The 17,029-nt window shown below is 35.7% G+C and overlaps 2 protein-coding genes across 2 annotated transcripts in view; both read left to right on the top strand.

Moving 5' to 3' along the window:
* The window catches only part of LOC121039024 (mucin-19-like), a 29,790-nt gene extending 21,743 nt beyond the window's left edge, over positions 1 to 8,047 (top strand). Inside the window, exons 2-4 of the mRNA XM_040489035.1 lie at positions 5,003 to 5,167; positions 7,487 to 7,669; positions 7,804 to 8,047. Coding sequence (XP_040344969.1) covers positions 5,003 to 5,167; positions 7,487 to 7,669; positions 7,804 to 8,015 — 560 coding nt within the window. The 3' untranslated portion in view covers positions 8,016 to 8,047. The remainder of the gene's footprint in view (positions 1 to 5,002; positions 5,168 to 7,486; positions 7,670 to 7,803) is intronic.
* A 7,033-nt stretch (positions 8,048 to 15,080) lies between these two features.
* The window catches only part of MUC19 (mucin 19, oligomeric), a 98,431-nt gene continuing 96,482 nt past the window's right edge, over positions 15,081 to 17,029 (top strand). Inside the window, exons 1-3 of the mRNA XM_040489033.1 lie at positions 15,081 to 15,131; positions 15,811 to 15,871; positions 16,096 to 16,193. Of these exons, the coding sequence (XP_040344967.1) occupies positions 15,096 to 15,131; positions 15,811 to 15,871; positions 16,096 to 16,193 (195 nt within the window). The 5' untranslated portion in view covers positions 15,081 to 15,095. The remainder of the gene's footprint in view (positions 15,132 to 15,810; positions 15,872 to 16,095; positions 16,194 to 17,029) is intronic.

Genomic DNA, 17,029 nt, shown 5'->3' with positions numbered 1-17,029 from the left:
TTGTTAAATGTTTTATTTCACATAATTTTTGAAAAAAATCTCTGGGAAACCAGTGCTTTTATGTATATGATAAAAATAGGTTTATCTTTAAATATAATATGTGCACTTCCATGTAAATTGTCATTCATTATACTCACTCTTATTGTGAGTTTTTGACTCAGTTATACTATAACTTCACAAGCTTGCAAATTTGCATGCCATTTACTTAAATATGAAGAAAATTCACCTTGATGATAAGAAATCATTTGTAAGTAGCATGTACATGACTTTTATATTCAGTGGTGCAATAGAAATTGTAGAATTTTATTCAAATTAACTGGTTAGTTATATCGAGTATTTTTGAAAAAATCTCTTAACTAAAACTTCTGAATTTCACAACAGAATAGTAATTAATGCTTTACACCTTTTCAGCCATCCCAGAATTATTGTTTGTTTGTTTGTTTGTTTGTTTTTGCTATGCTCTAATTTCTTCATCTAGGCTGTATTTTAAACCAGCTGGGGGACGAGGGGAGACTTTACCCTTTATGGGGGAGTTCTGGAGGGGTATAAATACACCAGGTCAATGGATAATTACTATATTCATGCCTGAGTATTGAATTCAGTGAGAATATCTGTGGGAATACTTCCCAAGGACAAGAAATGGCTGTAATCAAAATTCACTTTCTGTTGGCAAATCTGTCAGAGAAACTACTAATGACAGCAATTCTCCTTTTTTTTCTCCAGATGGAAAAATAGCTGAAAGCACATCAGGTAAATTGCTTTTTTTTCCCTTATACTGTTTATACTAAACAACAATAAAGTGACTGCTTTTATTTTGAGAGAAGATAGATCTCCTCTGAAAAAAACACTAAAACATTTAAAATGAAATATTCCTTGTTACAAACAAACATACTCTAGTGTGTTTTTATAGAATCTGGGCCAGATATTTTAATAATTAATCTCATAAAGGTGGTGACATTTAAAGTAGAAAATTTTTAAACCCGTAAGTGAAATGTGGATCTAGATTTAAGGATTTACTTTCCTTAAATAAGTACTTTGTATTACAGGATTAATTTCTTAGTGAATTGTTTTAATTAAAATTGATCCTAGTCCTATTAGTGGTACTACAGATTCCCTCAGAACATTGAATAACATTGAATATTACCCATTATTTTGTTTCCCTATCCACCAATATGAAAAATTGGCCACAACAAATCAAGACTGCATTTATGTTTTTTTCTTAAATCGAACAAAAGGATTTTGGCTAATGTCAATATAGATTGAATTTGATTCTGGTCTAACATATATACCAATCAAAATAGCCCAAGATTACTTTTATATGTTTTTATTATGTGATATTTTAGATCTCTCTGTCTTTCTACAACCTAAATACAATAAAATGCAATTGGAAAATGTGTTCTTTGAGGTAAAGGCAAACAGAATAAGTAGCAGGTCAGTTGTCTCAAAGACCTCAAAATCACCTCATCGTAACTATGGACAGGTTCATTAGGTTTCACTATAATGATAGAACAAGAGTTTATCTACTTCCAAGCGTACAAATTTGAATGTTAATTAGAATAGTCTTGAGCATTCTTCTGAAAGTCCTTATTCAAGAAGTTTGAATGAAGAGAGGGAGAACTTGGAATTCTATACTTCTCTGAGAATCTTCTGAAATTATTAGCAATTGAGTTTTTTTCCTGTGTCTTTCAGGGAACATTGCAAGTCTGGGTATTATTTGGGAGGGACTTGAGGATCTTTGAGGCTAGAGCTGCATTGGATGAATAAAAATGCCAACCAGCAACTCTACCAGCTGACATAAAACTGGTCAAACTCCAGAGCAATGTTATCCCCCACAATCCTTATTCCTTAATGAGACAAAGATTCACATATTTGAGAAAAGTATCCATAAGGCAGTATAGGACTTTGTTTTTTGATATTTTTCAATTCTACTGGTTTCAGACAATGTAACTTGTTTGTTGCCATTCCTTTTAAAAATCTCCCCTTCTTGGGGGGCCTGGGTGGCTTGGTCGGTTAAGCATCCGACTTCGGCTCAGGTCATGATCTCGCAGTCCGTGAGTTCGAGCCCCGCGTCGGGCTCTGGGCTGACAGCTCAGAGCCTGGAGCCTGCTTCAGATTCTGTGTCTCCCTCTCTGTCCCCGCCCCTTCCCTATTCATGCTCTGTCTCTGTCTCAAAAATAAACGTTAAAAAATTTTTTAAAAAAAAAAATCTCCCCTTCTCTGTAGTTCATCCATATTCACCTCTGTCATCCAGCAGTTTTTCTCCATAGAATGAAGGCAGAGGAACAGAATTATATCTATTTCTTTTTTCTATTTCATGTTGTGGTCTGAAGTGTAAGTTAACTCTTCCAAAAATTTGTGCAAAATGTATGCAATATAAATGAATAAATTGTACCTATCTTTGAGCTATGAGGTAAACATTTTATTTATCTTTAAGCATTGTAGAAGCAATCTATCTTTAAACGGGGTGATGGCATTATACAGTTAGCATAAGAAAAAAGGATTTCTTGGCAGATTTTACCTTGTGATCTTAGACAAGTCATGAAACCTCTTAAAGATCAGTTTTCTCGTCTACAAGTGAGGAAATGATAATAGTATCACCCTTATAGGAGGCTGTGAGGATTAAAGAGCTAAGATACGGAAGGTGCTGTTACATGTCTAAGATGTGGTACATACAAAACACACACTAACCGTTACTGCTAGTCACCCCGATGACAATGTATTTCTGAGTAAGTTTTGTATATAAAAAAGGGACAAATAAGTTAGTAGAAACAAACATGGCCCACTGGCTAAGATACCAAGCCATTCATTTCAACAATAGAATGAATAAGTTCAGTGGAAACATTGGTTTAATAAAATGAAAGATCTAATATACCTATGGGGTTGAACTCAGGAGAGGTATAAGTATAGTGAATATTTATCATGATTTAATAAATTAAATAAAAATTCTATATGAGTTTGATGTGATGTTTGCTAAGTAGAATAAAATACATTAAAAGATACGGTCTCTCTCTATCGAGTACTTATTTTTTTTTTTACAAGTTTATCTATTTTTGAGAGATAGAGAGACAGAGCCTGAGTGGGGGAGGCCAGAGAGAGAGAGGGAGACACAGAATCTGAAGCAGGTTCCAAGCTCTGAGCTGTCAGTAGAGAGCCCCACGTGGGGCTCGAACCCACAAACCGTGAGATCATGACCAGAGCCAACTGAGCCAAAGTTGGGTGCTTAACAGACCCAGGCACCCTAGCTCCATATTGAGTACTTATTATCATTTATTATGTAGTCTCCATTTAACAGACAAAGAAACTTTGTTTCATAAGTATTAAATGTATCCAGGGGCATAGCCAGGAGCAAGAATAGCATATGCATAAATAAAGGAACAAAATTTAAAATAAAATGTTTTTTTTTTCTTCCAACTTGACAAAAATCTATTTGTCACCACTTAGAAGGCCTGATTATAATTGCAGAGTTTTCAGATCACTGGATTCCATGCAGGAGCCAAGTGGGTAGTGGCCTTGCCAATGTGTCCATCTCCCTGCTCTTTCCATTTCTGGCTTTGTCCTACACAGAGAGATACCCTTGCCTGCATGTCTCAGCACCATCTATTTCGTCTGCAAACAGGCACTCCCTGATCATTCCCCCCAGGCCTAGAGGTTCTCGTCACTGCAGTGTGGTCTCACCTTAGGGGAATGGTCTTGGGAAGGATGCTTATGAAGGTCCTGAGAACAGGCTTGGCACTATAGGGCTCTGGGGACTTAGTAGGGTCTACAGTGAGGGACGGAGGAGGGCACAGGCTCTGGGTTGGTGTATCTTGACCCCTCTGCTATTTTGTCCCCCTTTTGTTTTTTTTAAATTTATTTTTGAGAGAGAAAGCATGAGCCGGGGAGAGGCAGGGAGAGAGGGAGTCAGGAACTGAAGCGGGCTCTGCACTGACAGCAGAGAGCCCAATGCGGGGTTCGAACTCATGAGGCATGAGATCATGACCTGAGCCAGAGTTGGTTGCTTAGCTGACTAAGCCACCAGGTGTCCCTGACCCCTGTGACTTTATTCTTTGCCCTCCAAGGAGAACCATGGCATGAAGAAGGTCAGAGTGAGACTTGAGTGGTTCCAAGTAGGAACCCCTCTTGCTTGAGTCTAAGAGAGACATTGTCAAAGGCCATTCTGATGGCAGGTCTGGGAGTCCAGATGGGTTTGATTCAAAAGCCTATAGGTTTCCCACGACTGAATGCTGCCTTATTTCTCTCTGCTTTGGCATCAAACTAAGATATTTAGATATTAAGATTCAGAATCTAGACACCTGGGATACCTTAGTGACGAAAACAGGCAAAAAACCTTGAGTTCATAGAGCTTAAAATCTAGATGAAGGAGACAGTCAATAAGCAATAAACATAAGTAGTAAACCCGGTATATTACAAGGTGATAAAATCTCTGGAATAAATTAAAGTAATACAATGATAATTGGGAGCGTTAGAATGGGGGTGGCAACTTTAAATTGTCAGAGTATACCTCATTGAGATGGCATTTAAGCTGATACCTGAAGGAAGTGAATGGTATAATTTATAAATAAATACTTTCACCTTTTTTTCTTTGCAGAAAAACAGAAGAGAGAATTAGGTATGTTATCTTAACTTTACCAGCTCTTACTAAGCCAAGGACAGCGTGGTTTCAACACAACAGACAAGTTTGATGGGGGAAGGTGGGACACTGGAACTCGGGGCCTAGCAATGGTGAGGAAAACAGCTGGAGAGGTGTCTGCCCTGTCTGTGAGAAGAATGTCTAGCACACAACAGTGAAAACGTCACAGCTCTATTTATCTCTTTGTTGAAGTCTTAGAACCGTGACAAAAAGATATGGTTATGGCAATGAAGTCAATAAGCAGTGTATGTAACTCCAAGGACTGCCAGAAAAATGAGGAAAAAACATACGGCTTTCAAAGCGTCACAATCAAATCACCTTCTTGTGCTAGCAATACAGTTTTCAAACATGATCTTCTGTTATTCACATTAGGTGGCTTTTTGTTCAGTAATTTGAACTTTGCTGACCCAAACAGAAGAAAGAAATCTCTTGTTGGTTCACTCCTTGACCTTGGATTTAATGCTCGCGAAAGGGCTGAAGATCGGTGGAGAAAACATCGAGATACTGATAGTTTAGTGTTAAAAGACACTCCAGCAGGTACTGTTAGAGAAAAATGCTTACCTAGGAAACAAGTGCTTTTTTTCATTTAGGACAACCTGATAATTTTTGTATTATTTGCAGCACATGGCCTTAATATTAATAGTGGAGAATATAAAAAAACTAATTTCAGGGCCAATGACACTGATGAATTCTGTCTTTAGAGAATTTTGGCCAAGATGTTTATATTAAGTTACATTTTTTTCCTGATAGGCTTAATTTTCTTATGCTACTTTTCTACTTGGTGCTATTATTATAATTATAAATCATTTTTATATTGTTTAAATTAATTAGGATACTTCTGGGACCCAAATTTAGTGTAAGGTTTCTCTACACATGTTTTGGTCTCCAACCACAGTTTATTTTCAATACCATGATTCTCTCTTTAAATTACGTACTCAGTTGTCTGAGTAATACTATAAAACAGAGTTTCTAAACATTTTATAGACTGCAATTTTGTTCTGTTTGAGAAAAAATTAACTTTCTATAGATGAGACATGTTCTCTCTGCTTCTACGTACTTCTCCCAATTGGCCAACTTTTACTTTACTTTCCTAGCCCCTGAAATCTCTATAGTTCATACCTGTAAACAAACAAACAAACAAACAAACAACCAGAAAAGAAAGAGATCCAATGAGGAAAATAACTTCAATATTTATATTGAAATTTGAGTCCGAGTGATAATAACTGAAAAGGGAGAAACAGCTTTGGGTGCAAGGGTGCAGTTGAAATATTTCAGGAAGGGTAGAAGTTTCCTGTCTGTCCAGTCACCTGTCTTGGGACTGACAAATTCAGTATGACCTATAAGTTAATGCAGATATATTTGCTCTTGTTTACAATACCGAGGTGTTAATTGTTTGCTCATGTTCTACAGAACACAGTGAGATTTTCTTAAATGGCCTCAATGCTTCAGTTTTCTTATGGAATTCTCAAACCTCATGGTAAATTGGTTGTCATGCATACCCCTGATTACACTTTGTGGAATTATATATGGAAAGTTGTATAGAGGGGAGGGATATTTTTGAACCTATAATGAAGGCCTAGTTCAAGTAATGTATATAGATTAATTTGTTGTACATTATGAATGAATGCAACTTTTCTCTGATAATGATTGTATTTTTGTGTGGTAGAGAAAACCCGTTCAGCAAGTGGTTTTGCCAATGGTATCTCTGGTGGTATTGAATTTGGTGGCACTGCTTCAAATCAAAATGACATTGGTAGGGGTCCATCTGGCCAAAGTGGATTTGATGTGAATGCAGTAAGTGGATTAGCTGACTCTAATTCTGCTCCCAGTGAAACAGGTATTCTAAGTTGTTTCTTAGTTTCTGCTTTTAACAGAAAAAGTCAATCAGTTAGCAAAGCAGGGTGTTTCTTTTGACCAATACAGATTTTAATATTAGAGGAACTCATGGAAATGATTTTTAAATTCTGTTTGATTCTTAAAGGATCTGTATTATCTTTAACAGAAATCAGCAACTTAAACATTTTAATGAAGAGACAATTAGATTTAATGCTTTTATGAGGGAGCTTGGATCTGGTAGGGAGAGATCCAGTTTCTATCCCCAATCTTTCCTGCTAACCTTCTGTGGACTTTGGGAAAGCCACTTAAACTCTCTTGTTCCCAAGTTTTGTCATAAGGAACAGAAAAATTTTGGTCACATGTTTCCGTACTTTTGTGATGCTAACTTCTGAAGTTTCAGCACTCCTATTTTAACTAGTTTCTTGAAAAGAATGCCAGGAAAAAAAAAATTTACAAAAGTGTGAATAAATAGCATTTTATATTTTGGAGATTAGAGTTGGTGGAAGAAGTTAGGGCGAATAAAGTACATTAAATCTAGCTATTTTTGTGTCAGAGAAATTTATCTTAAAAGATGTGGTAATTGGTGGAAAACGGAAGAATAGAAAGGAGTTTGTTGGTAAATCCATGGGTTTTGGCTCTTATATCAGTGCTCAGGAATTCTGATCCAGACCTTTAAGAAAAAAATACAAATAATTTACATCCTTTGGTTTTGCTCTTGACAACTGTTGAGTTTTACACTTGCCTTTTGGTTTTGGTCTTGGTGGTGGAAAGAAGGGCGCATTTGAATGTGGTCTTGGTAATTCTGGCTCATGTGGAGTGGGTGTCAGTGGTTTTGAACAAAAAGACTTTGCTAAAAAATGAAATAGGGAACATTCATAAAAATGAATAGGGAACTGGAAAATCAAGTCCAGTGATCTAAGTATTACTATTTAGCTTTTGTGCATAAAAAGTAGAGTCATAAGTTGTATTTAATTATTACCTGGTAACAATCTTTTTTTTTTTTTTTTTCCATTTCAGCAGATAACACCAACACAAGACATAGGGATGGATTTAGTAGCAGTGTCTCTGGGAATTTGGGATTTGGTTTGGGGACATCTGATCAAAAGGGATTGGACTTTGGTAGAGCTGACTGGAGTGAAATGAGCAACAGACGATCTGCTGGGGGTGAATCAATAGGTTTTGGATTTGATGCCCGTAGCCCAGGTATTCCAACTAAGACTCATTCCAGAAAATTTAAAATTAATTAACTACTTGTTTAAAAATACACTTTTTAAATATTTAACAATCAACTAATTGTGTAAAATTAATTTTTAATAACATTTTAATTTTTCTGTCAGTTGGAACCGGGTCTTTTGGTTGGGAACTTGGAAAAAGGAAGGGCGATAATGCATTTGGTTTTGGAGCTTCTGGTTCGAGTTCATTTGGTGGCAGTGGCATTAATAGCAAAATAAAAATTGAAGGAAATCAAGTGGGTAGTTCTGGAGGACCCATTTCCAATGATCTAGGTATTGATATCTCATGTTTATGCATAAAAATTTCTGAATCATGAAATGTTTTCAATGTACTCTGTGACGTCATTTTATATTCTGGAGGTGATACTGGTTTAAGAAATGCTGATAGCTCAAGTATTCCACTCAGTCTCTGTTCCTGAGAAATCCAATTGGATTTCAAACAGTCATTCTTTTATTTTGATATTATTTTGAATTTTCTATTAGTGGGAAGGCCTGGGTGTTTTGATTTTGGACTTGAGGGAAAGATTTGGAACTGACTTTGGTTTTGGAGATTCTGGTTCAAATGCTGTGGTGACATTGGACTTAGTGAAAATGGGGTAAAATATAATGATGAATATAGTTCCATGTTTTAGGTGTTGATGTTTAATTTCTGTGCATAAACAATATTTGAATCATAAAATTTATTGGAAAATGTTCTGACAACAATCATTTTACATTCTGCAGGTGGCATCAGTGCAAGAATTAGAGATAGTCTTTTTGATGGCATATCAGAAAATTTGAGATATGGTTTTGAGAAGTTTGGTCAAAAGGGATTTGGAAGCAGAGGATCTGACTGGAGTAAGAGCAGCAGGGAATCTGATGTCAGTGGCTCAGGTAGTCTAATCTTGGACTCTGCTCAGGTGAAATCTAAATTGATTTCAGCCTTTCATCTATTATTTTATAACATTTTTATTTCTCTGTTAGTGGAAAAGTCCTCATCCTCTGATTTGAAACATGGAGAAAGGAAACGTGAAGCTAAATTTGATTTTGGAGATGCTGGTTCAAATCGATTTGATGACATTGGCCTTAGTGAAAATGTAATAAAAGGTACTAGAGAATCTAATTTTAGTGGTATGAATGTTGACAGTTAATTTTTTGCTTAAAAACTTCTCAATTATAAAATTTATAATTAATGAATTTAATAATTTATAATTATTAAATATAACCTGTTGACAAACTTTTAATATTCTGGTAGAAGTACCAGTGCAAGAAGTGGTGGTGAGCATGCTGGTGAAAAGTTTGAATATTCAGGATTTGGTATGTGGGTATTTGGTAAAAAGGAATTTGGAGGCAGGGGATTGACAGAATGAGCAGCACCATGTGTGTTTTGTCTGGATCCTTGAATCTCAGGTCCAATGCCCACAACTTGGGCATTCTCCTAACCTGGACTCTTGGGGAAACTGAAATAGGTTTCAATTTTTTGATCATTTTTAATTTTTTTTTAATGTTTATTTATTTTTGAGACAGAGAGAGACAGAGCATGAAAGGGGGAGGGGCAGAGAGAGAGGGAGACACAGAATCCGAAACAGGCTCTAGGCTCTGAGCTGTCAGCCCAGAGCCCGACGCGGACCTTGAACTCACGGACTGCGAGATCATGACCTGAGCCGAAGTCGGTTGCTTAACCGACTGAGCCACCCAGGCGCTAAGTAACACTAAGAATTTTCCAATAGAGGGAAGGACTTGGTTATCTAATTTTGAAAATGGAGAAAGGAAAGGTGAAACTCAATTTCGTTTTGGAGATTCTGGTTCAAATCCAATGGCCATGGTGGTACAGACTTGGATGGAAATAGATTAGGAGGTACTGGAGGCTATAGTTCCAGGGCTCTAGGTATTTATGGTTAATTTCTGTGCAGAGAAAAATTCTGAATCATGGTATGCATAAAAAATAATTCTCATGACCATCATTTTGTATTCAGCAGGTGACTCAAATGCAAGAAATGGGGATGAATATTCTAGTGGTATCTCTGAAGACTCAGGATTCAATTTGGGGTCATCTGATCAGCAGGGATTTGGAATCAGTGGAATTGGTAGGAATGGAGAGAGTGGCAGTGGAATCGTGGGGGCTGGATACTTGAGTCCTGGATCTGATGTCAGTGGCACAGGTATCTTCACCTGGACTCTGTTCCCAAGAAATACAAATTAGTTTCTTCCTTCTTCATTTCTTTTAATCACACTTTTAATCAATTAATTGATTTTCCATTAGGAGAAAATACTCGGTCTTCTGGTTCTGGAAGTGGTGAAGGAAGGAAGGGTGCAGCTGGACTTGGTGTTGGTACTTCTGGACCAAATGAATTTGGTGAAACTGGCGTTAGTGGCACAGGTACCTGTGATACTGGAAAGGATGTTATTGGGTCCGGTTCCCATGGCCGAGAATTGGGATTTATGTCTGGCGTTTAGAGAGTCAGGATTCTAACATATGTTATAAAATAACAATGAACATCATAAACATCAGTAATGATATAAAAAGCAAGACAAAATCCTGAAATGATAAACTGTATTTAGACGTGATCAGGAAAAAAAATCATTTAATATTTTTTGTAGAATGTGGAATGAATTTTGTGGCTGTGATTATATTTATGTGGAGTTGTTTTTGTTGCCTTTATGCAAAATTGATTTGGAGTCACATATGTGAAGAGGTGATTTGTTGGGTTTGATCTTTGTGCTCTGGATCTGGACTTTAAATTATTTTGCAAGTTTATTTCTGATAAGAGTAAACAAATTCCATCCTTTTTGAACATCTCAAAATTTAATATTTCTTCTTAATGGAAGCATTAGAGTGAATAGTCTAAGAAGGTAGTATTTATTGTGATATGGGGACTACTTTGATTCTTGTATTGGAAAGTCTTGGGTGCCACTAGACTAAGTGATCTCAGAACTGTGGGCAGTAGATTCACTTCTAATGACTTAAGTGATCTGAAAGATATTCAGGATTCATACTTAGAAATCAACTTTGGGATTGATATATTTTTAAAAGGTAAAATCTAGTTAGCAAGAGATATACTTAGTGTAGTAATGGCTGACCTCAGTCAGGATTGACTATCAATGAATCTGTTCAGAAAAGGCTTGGTAATAAAGAAATAATAATTCACTTTTGGAATGTTCTTAATCTTTGGACATCAGTTTTGAGGTCAACACTTCAGTGGAACTGAGAAATTTGAGATCACTGATTATTTATTGCCATTGACCTTGTTTAAAACCAGTTAGTAAAATGGTTTAAGAGACACTGAATTTTTAACCCCTAGATCTGCTGCCATTAGCTCGGGTATTCCAGTTTAGGATGTGTTCCTGAAAAATGTATTAAGAAGTAGTTGTCTCTCCTCTTTCTATTGTGGAGTGATTACCAATCTAGACTTCTCTGCTGTTTGGATACCAACTTTTGACTGCTTTCATGTTTTTCAAATGAGACAGACTTGTTTTAATTAGTGTTCTTTCCGGTAGTGTATCTAATAGCAGTAAATCTAGTGGATTTGAAGTGGCAAGTTCTGGATCTGTTGGCATTATTGTCTTAACATTAGACATGTTGAGATGAACTCTCAGTTCAACTAGATCAGTTGTTTTCAGACTTCCAGTTTCTGTGAGTGCAGAACCCTTTGTTCAGTTGACATCTTAAAATGGTAGCTAGATTTTCCAAATGTAAAGCAATTCAAAGTGGGAGTGTGACTGAAACTGGGATAGGAGACCCTGGACCCTGTTTATGCAAACCTTTCTCTTTTCCTAAACACATTTTAAGGCAATTGATCTGGAGTAAGTTAATTTGATCATTTCATTTGGTGGCAAGGCATTTAATTTTGTTACTCCCACAGGTTGTTAAGTTGATTATATACATATATATATAATGCATATATATATGTATATATATGCATTAAATATGCGTATATATGTATATATATATGCATTATATATACATATATATATATACAGCTTCACATTGTTCTAAATCTGCTAGCATTAGTATTGCTGAACTTGGATCCATGGTTTATCCATCAGATTTTAAAAACATTTTTTTTTTCATATTTTACCAAGTAGTATGTATATACAGACTAACTATTTCATATTAAAATAGGTGTCACAAGCCCAGCCGACCACAGTACCTCTGCACCACTCACTACACCAGGTAGTTTGACTTATGACTTCCAGTGCTTAACAATGCATATATATGATGTATGTGTATGTATCTGTGTGTTTATACATATATACATAATTCTGAAATTTAAGTGTTCTGTGGATTATTGATTTACTAGGACATGATATTATTATGTGTTTTCCATGTTGAAGTGAGCTTCTAAATGCTTCTCTTTGAGTACTAAAGTTTAGATCACCAACTGCATATTTTAAATAATTTCATTAATAAGGTAGATTAAATTATACTTTAAGGGAACCTAAATAAAGCATAATACAACTTCTCCTTTGTCATTTTAGATACACTATTTTTAAATGGCTTTAAAAATAATTTATAAAGATATTATGTTATATTACCTAAGAAAAGACAACTGTAGTAAAGGCAAGTGGCCTCAAGATACACAACAAATAACACGTGAAAAATATTTTATAGTTCTATCAAAATATTCACTTGTGTTGTTGTTGCTTTTCTATTCTGCTTGCTTAACTGCTCTAAGATTTCATATAAATTTACTTGGTTACATACAAGGGTCAATGCATTAAAAATAATCAGGGGAAGGTTTCAAGGTATATGAATTTCCCCTTTGATCAGTAGAATGAAGTTCTCTTCATATATAGATAATTGAATTATTAGTATTACACAGTAGACTGATTTAGTAAAATCTACCTTGGGCATGTTTAGCTAGTGACTCCCAATGAAAGTATGCTAGCAATGTTCTGTTTATGAAGTTGAAAATATAGTTCTGTAAGGGATACAGCATATGTTAGTAATTGTACATGACTCAAAATGAATAAGCTCATAATGATTTCTGAAAATACTATGGCCAATTGTACCAAAAATATGGTACAATTCAGAGATCATCATGTACATGACGGTGGCAAATCACAGATCTCACAAAATCAAATTATATGATCAGGATAAAGAAACCCACTGATGGCCTTCAATATCAGCTTCTAAATTCCTACGTAGAAACCCAAATATTCTGTATAGTTAGAATCAATGTATGTTTTTAAGTTTAAATAATCTATGCATTATGTTAAATAGAAAAAGGATCCCATATTCCAGAAGCAACTCCGAAATACTCAGAAACAAATACAATTATTGGTAAGTAAAAAGGACTTTGATTTCTACCCATATTTTTATGTCCAAGCCAGCCAGTACCTAACCAATATTTTGAAACTAGTTGTAAACATTTGCCCGTCACCTATCCATTTTATCATTTTATGTTTGAATGACATCACATTCATACTATTTTTCTCAAAGATACATATACACACATATATACATAACACATATACATGAACGTATATAAAATACATACGTATGTACATATACATGTACATAGAGAAACAATATTCTTTATACTTAATTGATATATGGTAACCAACTCGTATAACATTAGAAAGACTATTTCTACAAAAAGCAAAATAAACAGGCAAACAGACCACAACTCCGATCATATATATCTCCCCACAAGTAGAGACAATTTCCCTTTCCCATAGGAAACGAGATGTTTTTATTCATGTTTTGTTTGAGACAGAACAGCAACCTTTGTGTATTCCCAAGGATTCAGGCACTACTTTTAGTGTGTTTTTGCTCTGTGTGAGAAAGAAAAGTTCTTATTTAAGGTGGTGGCTGGGGAGAGCAGAAACTTTCAGTAATGTTTTATCTTGGTACACAAACACTTAAAAAAAACAAAGAACTATGAATATTCTACTCTCAATATTTTGTAGGCGAAGCTTCTACTTGGGGCAAAGGAGCATATAAAGCTTTCAATGGCCGCATCTTTTCCTTCGACTCGTCATGCGCATACACCTTCTGCCGTCATTGCGTGGAATCCGGAGAAGATTTCAATATTGAGATCAAAAGAAACAATAATAGTGATATTGAAAAAATAATAGTTAAAATCGACACTAATGATGTCTCTATTTTTGGTGATATCATCCTAGTTAATGAAGAAAGGTAAATGCCACAGTGTTATGGAAAAATACTATAGAATGACTTAAACTATCCTGAGCAAAAAGAGGGGTGCCTGGGTGGCTCAGGTGGCTAGGCATCCAACTTCAGCTCAGGTCATGATCTCCTGATTCCTGGGTTCAAGCCCCGCATCAGGCTCTGTGCTGACAGCTCAGAGCCTGGAGCCTGCTTCCGATTCTATGTCTTACTCTCTCTCTGCTCCCTGCTCATGCTCAGTCTCTCTATCTGTCTCAAAAGTAAATGAACATTAAAAAGACTTACAGTCACCTGAGCAAAAAAGAGAAAAGGTTGACTAGGAAAAGACGATACTCTTTTCCTATTTTGGTGCTCATATTCATTACCTTAAATTCTTGGACAGGAGGGGCGCCTGGGTGGCGCAGTCGGTTAAGCGTCCGACTTCAGCCAGGTCACGATCTCGCGGTCTGTGAGTTCGAGCCCCGCGTCAGGCTCTGGGCTGATGGCTCAGAGCCTGGAGCCTGCTTCCGATTCTGTGACTCCCTCTCTCTCTGCCCCTCCCCCCTTCATGCTCTGTCTCTCTCTGTCCCAAAAATAAATGTTGAAAAAAAAAATAAATTCTTGGACAGGAGTCTATATTTATTCCTATATTTATTCCTATAAAAATTTATTTATTCCTATATTTATTCCTATAACATGGTGGGGACAAACAACTAGTTTTGTTGTTTGACTATTTTGAGTACTTAGATTTGGGACAACATGCATATTCAACACATCTGTTAATAGAGTATTTCAATTTTCATTTGTATGTTTGTTGTTAAAAATATGAGATTTTTCAATAGATTAAATTTAGGTCATTGTTTTTAGAAGTAGCAATTCATATTTGGAAGGGTGTAATATTTGAATAGTTTTCAGGATAAGAAGTTGAGACATGATATTCTACTTGTGAACATTTCAAATTATTTGATCATTTATTCCTTACACTGCACCAGTTTCTTCTTTTTAATTTCTCCAAAGCCCCAAAGATTTATTCATTGTTCTTTAAAAGTCTTTCAAAAATTGGAAAAACAAAGCCATTGTGTCTCTTCTGAAATGGTAGGAAAAACAAAGCTGCAATATTTACTAGCCAGTATTATATTTGTGATACTAAATATAGAACATGAATTATTAGAAAAACATATACTATTCTTACCCTTATGTGTACTTGTGCTTTAAACTTTTCAGTGTACAGATACCATATAACAATAAATTGATACACATTAAAAAATATGGAGAACATAATGTCCTGAATAGCCGCAGAGGAATCATGTCTTTAATGTGGGACAAAAATAACAAACTCTCAGTAAGTCTGTCTCTGATTTTCTTACATTCTTGGGCCTTTTGTTCTTTGCTTTCAGTTATGAAAAGAATACATTATAAGGAAAATAAGAGCTAACGTTTACTGAGAAATCTCTATATATTATTCACGTGCTAAGCATTATCTTATTTAATATTTAAAATACATACTGTTATTAATCTTATTTTATAGGTGATAGAACTCAGGAAATTCAGGCTAATAAAAGTTAAATTATCTACCCAAAGACACATAGTTAGTAAGAGATGGAGTCAGGAAATTTCCAACTTCTAGATCCTGGTCATTTAAAAAACATCCTGGGGCGCCTGGGTGGCGCAGTCGGTTAAGCGTCCGACTTCAGCCAGGTCACGATCTCGCGCTCCGTGAGTTCGAGCCCCGCGTCAGGCTCTGGGCTGATGGCTCAGAGCCTGGAGCCTGTTTCCGATTCTGTGTCTCCCTCTCTCTCTGCCCCTCCCCTGTTCATGCTCTGTCTCTCTCTGTCCCAAAAATAAATAAACGTTAAAAAAAATAAAAAAATAAAAAAATAAAAAACATCCTATAGTACTTCCTAAGTAACCAGCTTAGATAGAATTGAAAATGAATGGACACTGTCCTTTGGTTTGGGTAAATTACATTTTGAGGTATTTTCAATATTTTATAAACATGTACATGTAATTTTTTTTAAAAGCTTACTCTTCACAAGAAATATCCAACTTGTGGTCTCTGTGGTAACTTCAACAGCACTCCAGGTAAGATTTCAGTGCATTAGGTCTAAGAAAATTGCTTCCTGAAAGAAAATTAGAAAATAATTACTCACATTTGGATAAATCCAACAGAAATTTGCATTTGTCTAAAGAATAAGAAATCATTAAAATAAAACAAAATTTATGTTGTCAACTTACTATATCTAGCTTGAAAATAATGTATATGTACATAATGAATCTCTTGAACTAAGCATTGTTTTCATTTTCAGGAGATGATATCAATGAACACATTGCCAATAGTAAAATTCCTGGTGATTGTCCCAAAGCTGTTAGTAAAAGCTATGATGTTTGTGAAGATGGCGTGCAGGTAAGAGATTTATATTTCACCTAGCAGCAAATTTCAGCACTATTTCCCTTTGTTTCAATTTAGATACCCAACATCCTCTTCTAAGCATTCATGCCTTATTCTTGGAATTGTGCAACTACTTTTTCTCTAATGTCCTTATAGTCTATTTCTCAGCTTTAGTTTAGCTGTAGATGCTAAAATAAGTTTTTTCCTAAAACATTATGATATTTACTATATATTAGTGTAACAATTCTGATTTTCTTTGCACAGAGTTTTAGTTTGTCTGTAAACTGACATGCTTCACCTCTCCATTAAGTCTGCTGATGGATATTGATGGGCTCTTATGCTGTGGAAATCCATGTCCTGTGTCCCTAAAACTACTTTCTGTTCTCCCTTACTTTTGCCCCAGATAGCCAATCTGAATTGTCATACTTTGTATACTTTGCTTTCTTTTTGAAAGAGTAATATGTAATTATTTTGACTACAATACTTGAAAATAGCCCTCTCTGAATTTTCTGCACTTTTGTAGTTCTGTCACATTGAATTTGATAGGTTGCATCCGTCTGTCTGTCTGTCTGTCTATCTATCTATCTATCTATCTATACTCTATTTATTGAGAGAGCACATGTGCACACATGTGTGCACGTATGTGAGGGGGCGGGCAGAAGGAGAGGGAGAGAGAATCTTAAGCAGGCTCCACACCCAGTGTGAAGCTAGAGGACATAGGACTCCATCTCACAAATGCGAGATCATGACCTGAGCTGAAATCAAGAGTCAGACATTTAAATGGCAGAGCAACCCGGGTGCCCCCTGTTGTTGTTGTCTTATTGTTGTTTAGGACAGGTTGCATTTTTTTA

Source organism: Herpailurus yagouaroundi, unplaced genomic scaffold (assembly GCF_014898765.1).
Source record: "Herpailurus yagouaroundi ecotype Mexico unplaced genomic scaffold, PumYag 166, whole genome shotgun sequence".
NCBI lineage: Eukaryota > Metazoa > Chordata > Mammalia > Carnivora > Felidae > Herpailurus > Herpailurus yagouaroundi.
The sequence above is the reverse complement of the archived record's forward strand: the minus strand, read 5'-3'. Positions and strand labels throughout refer to the sequence as shown.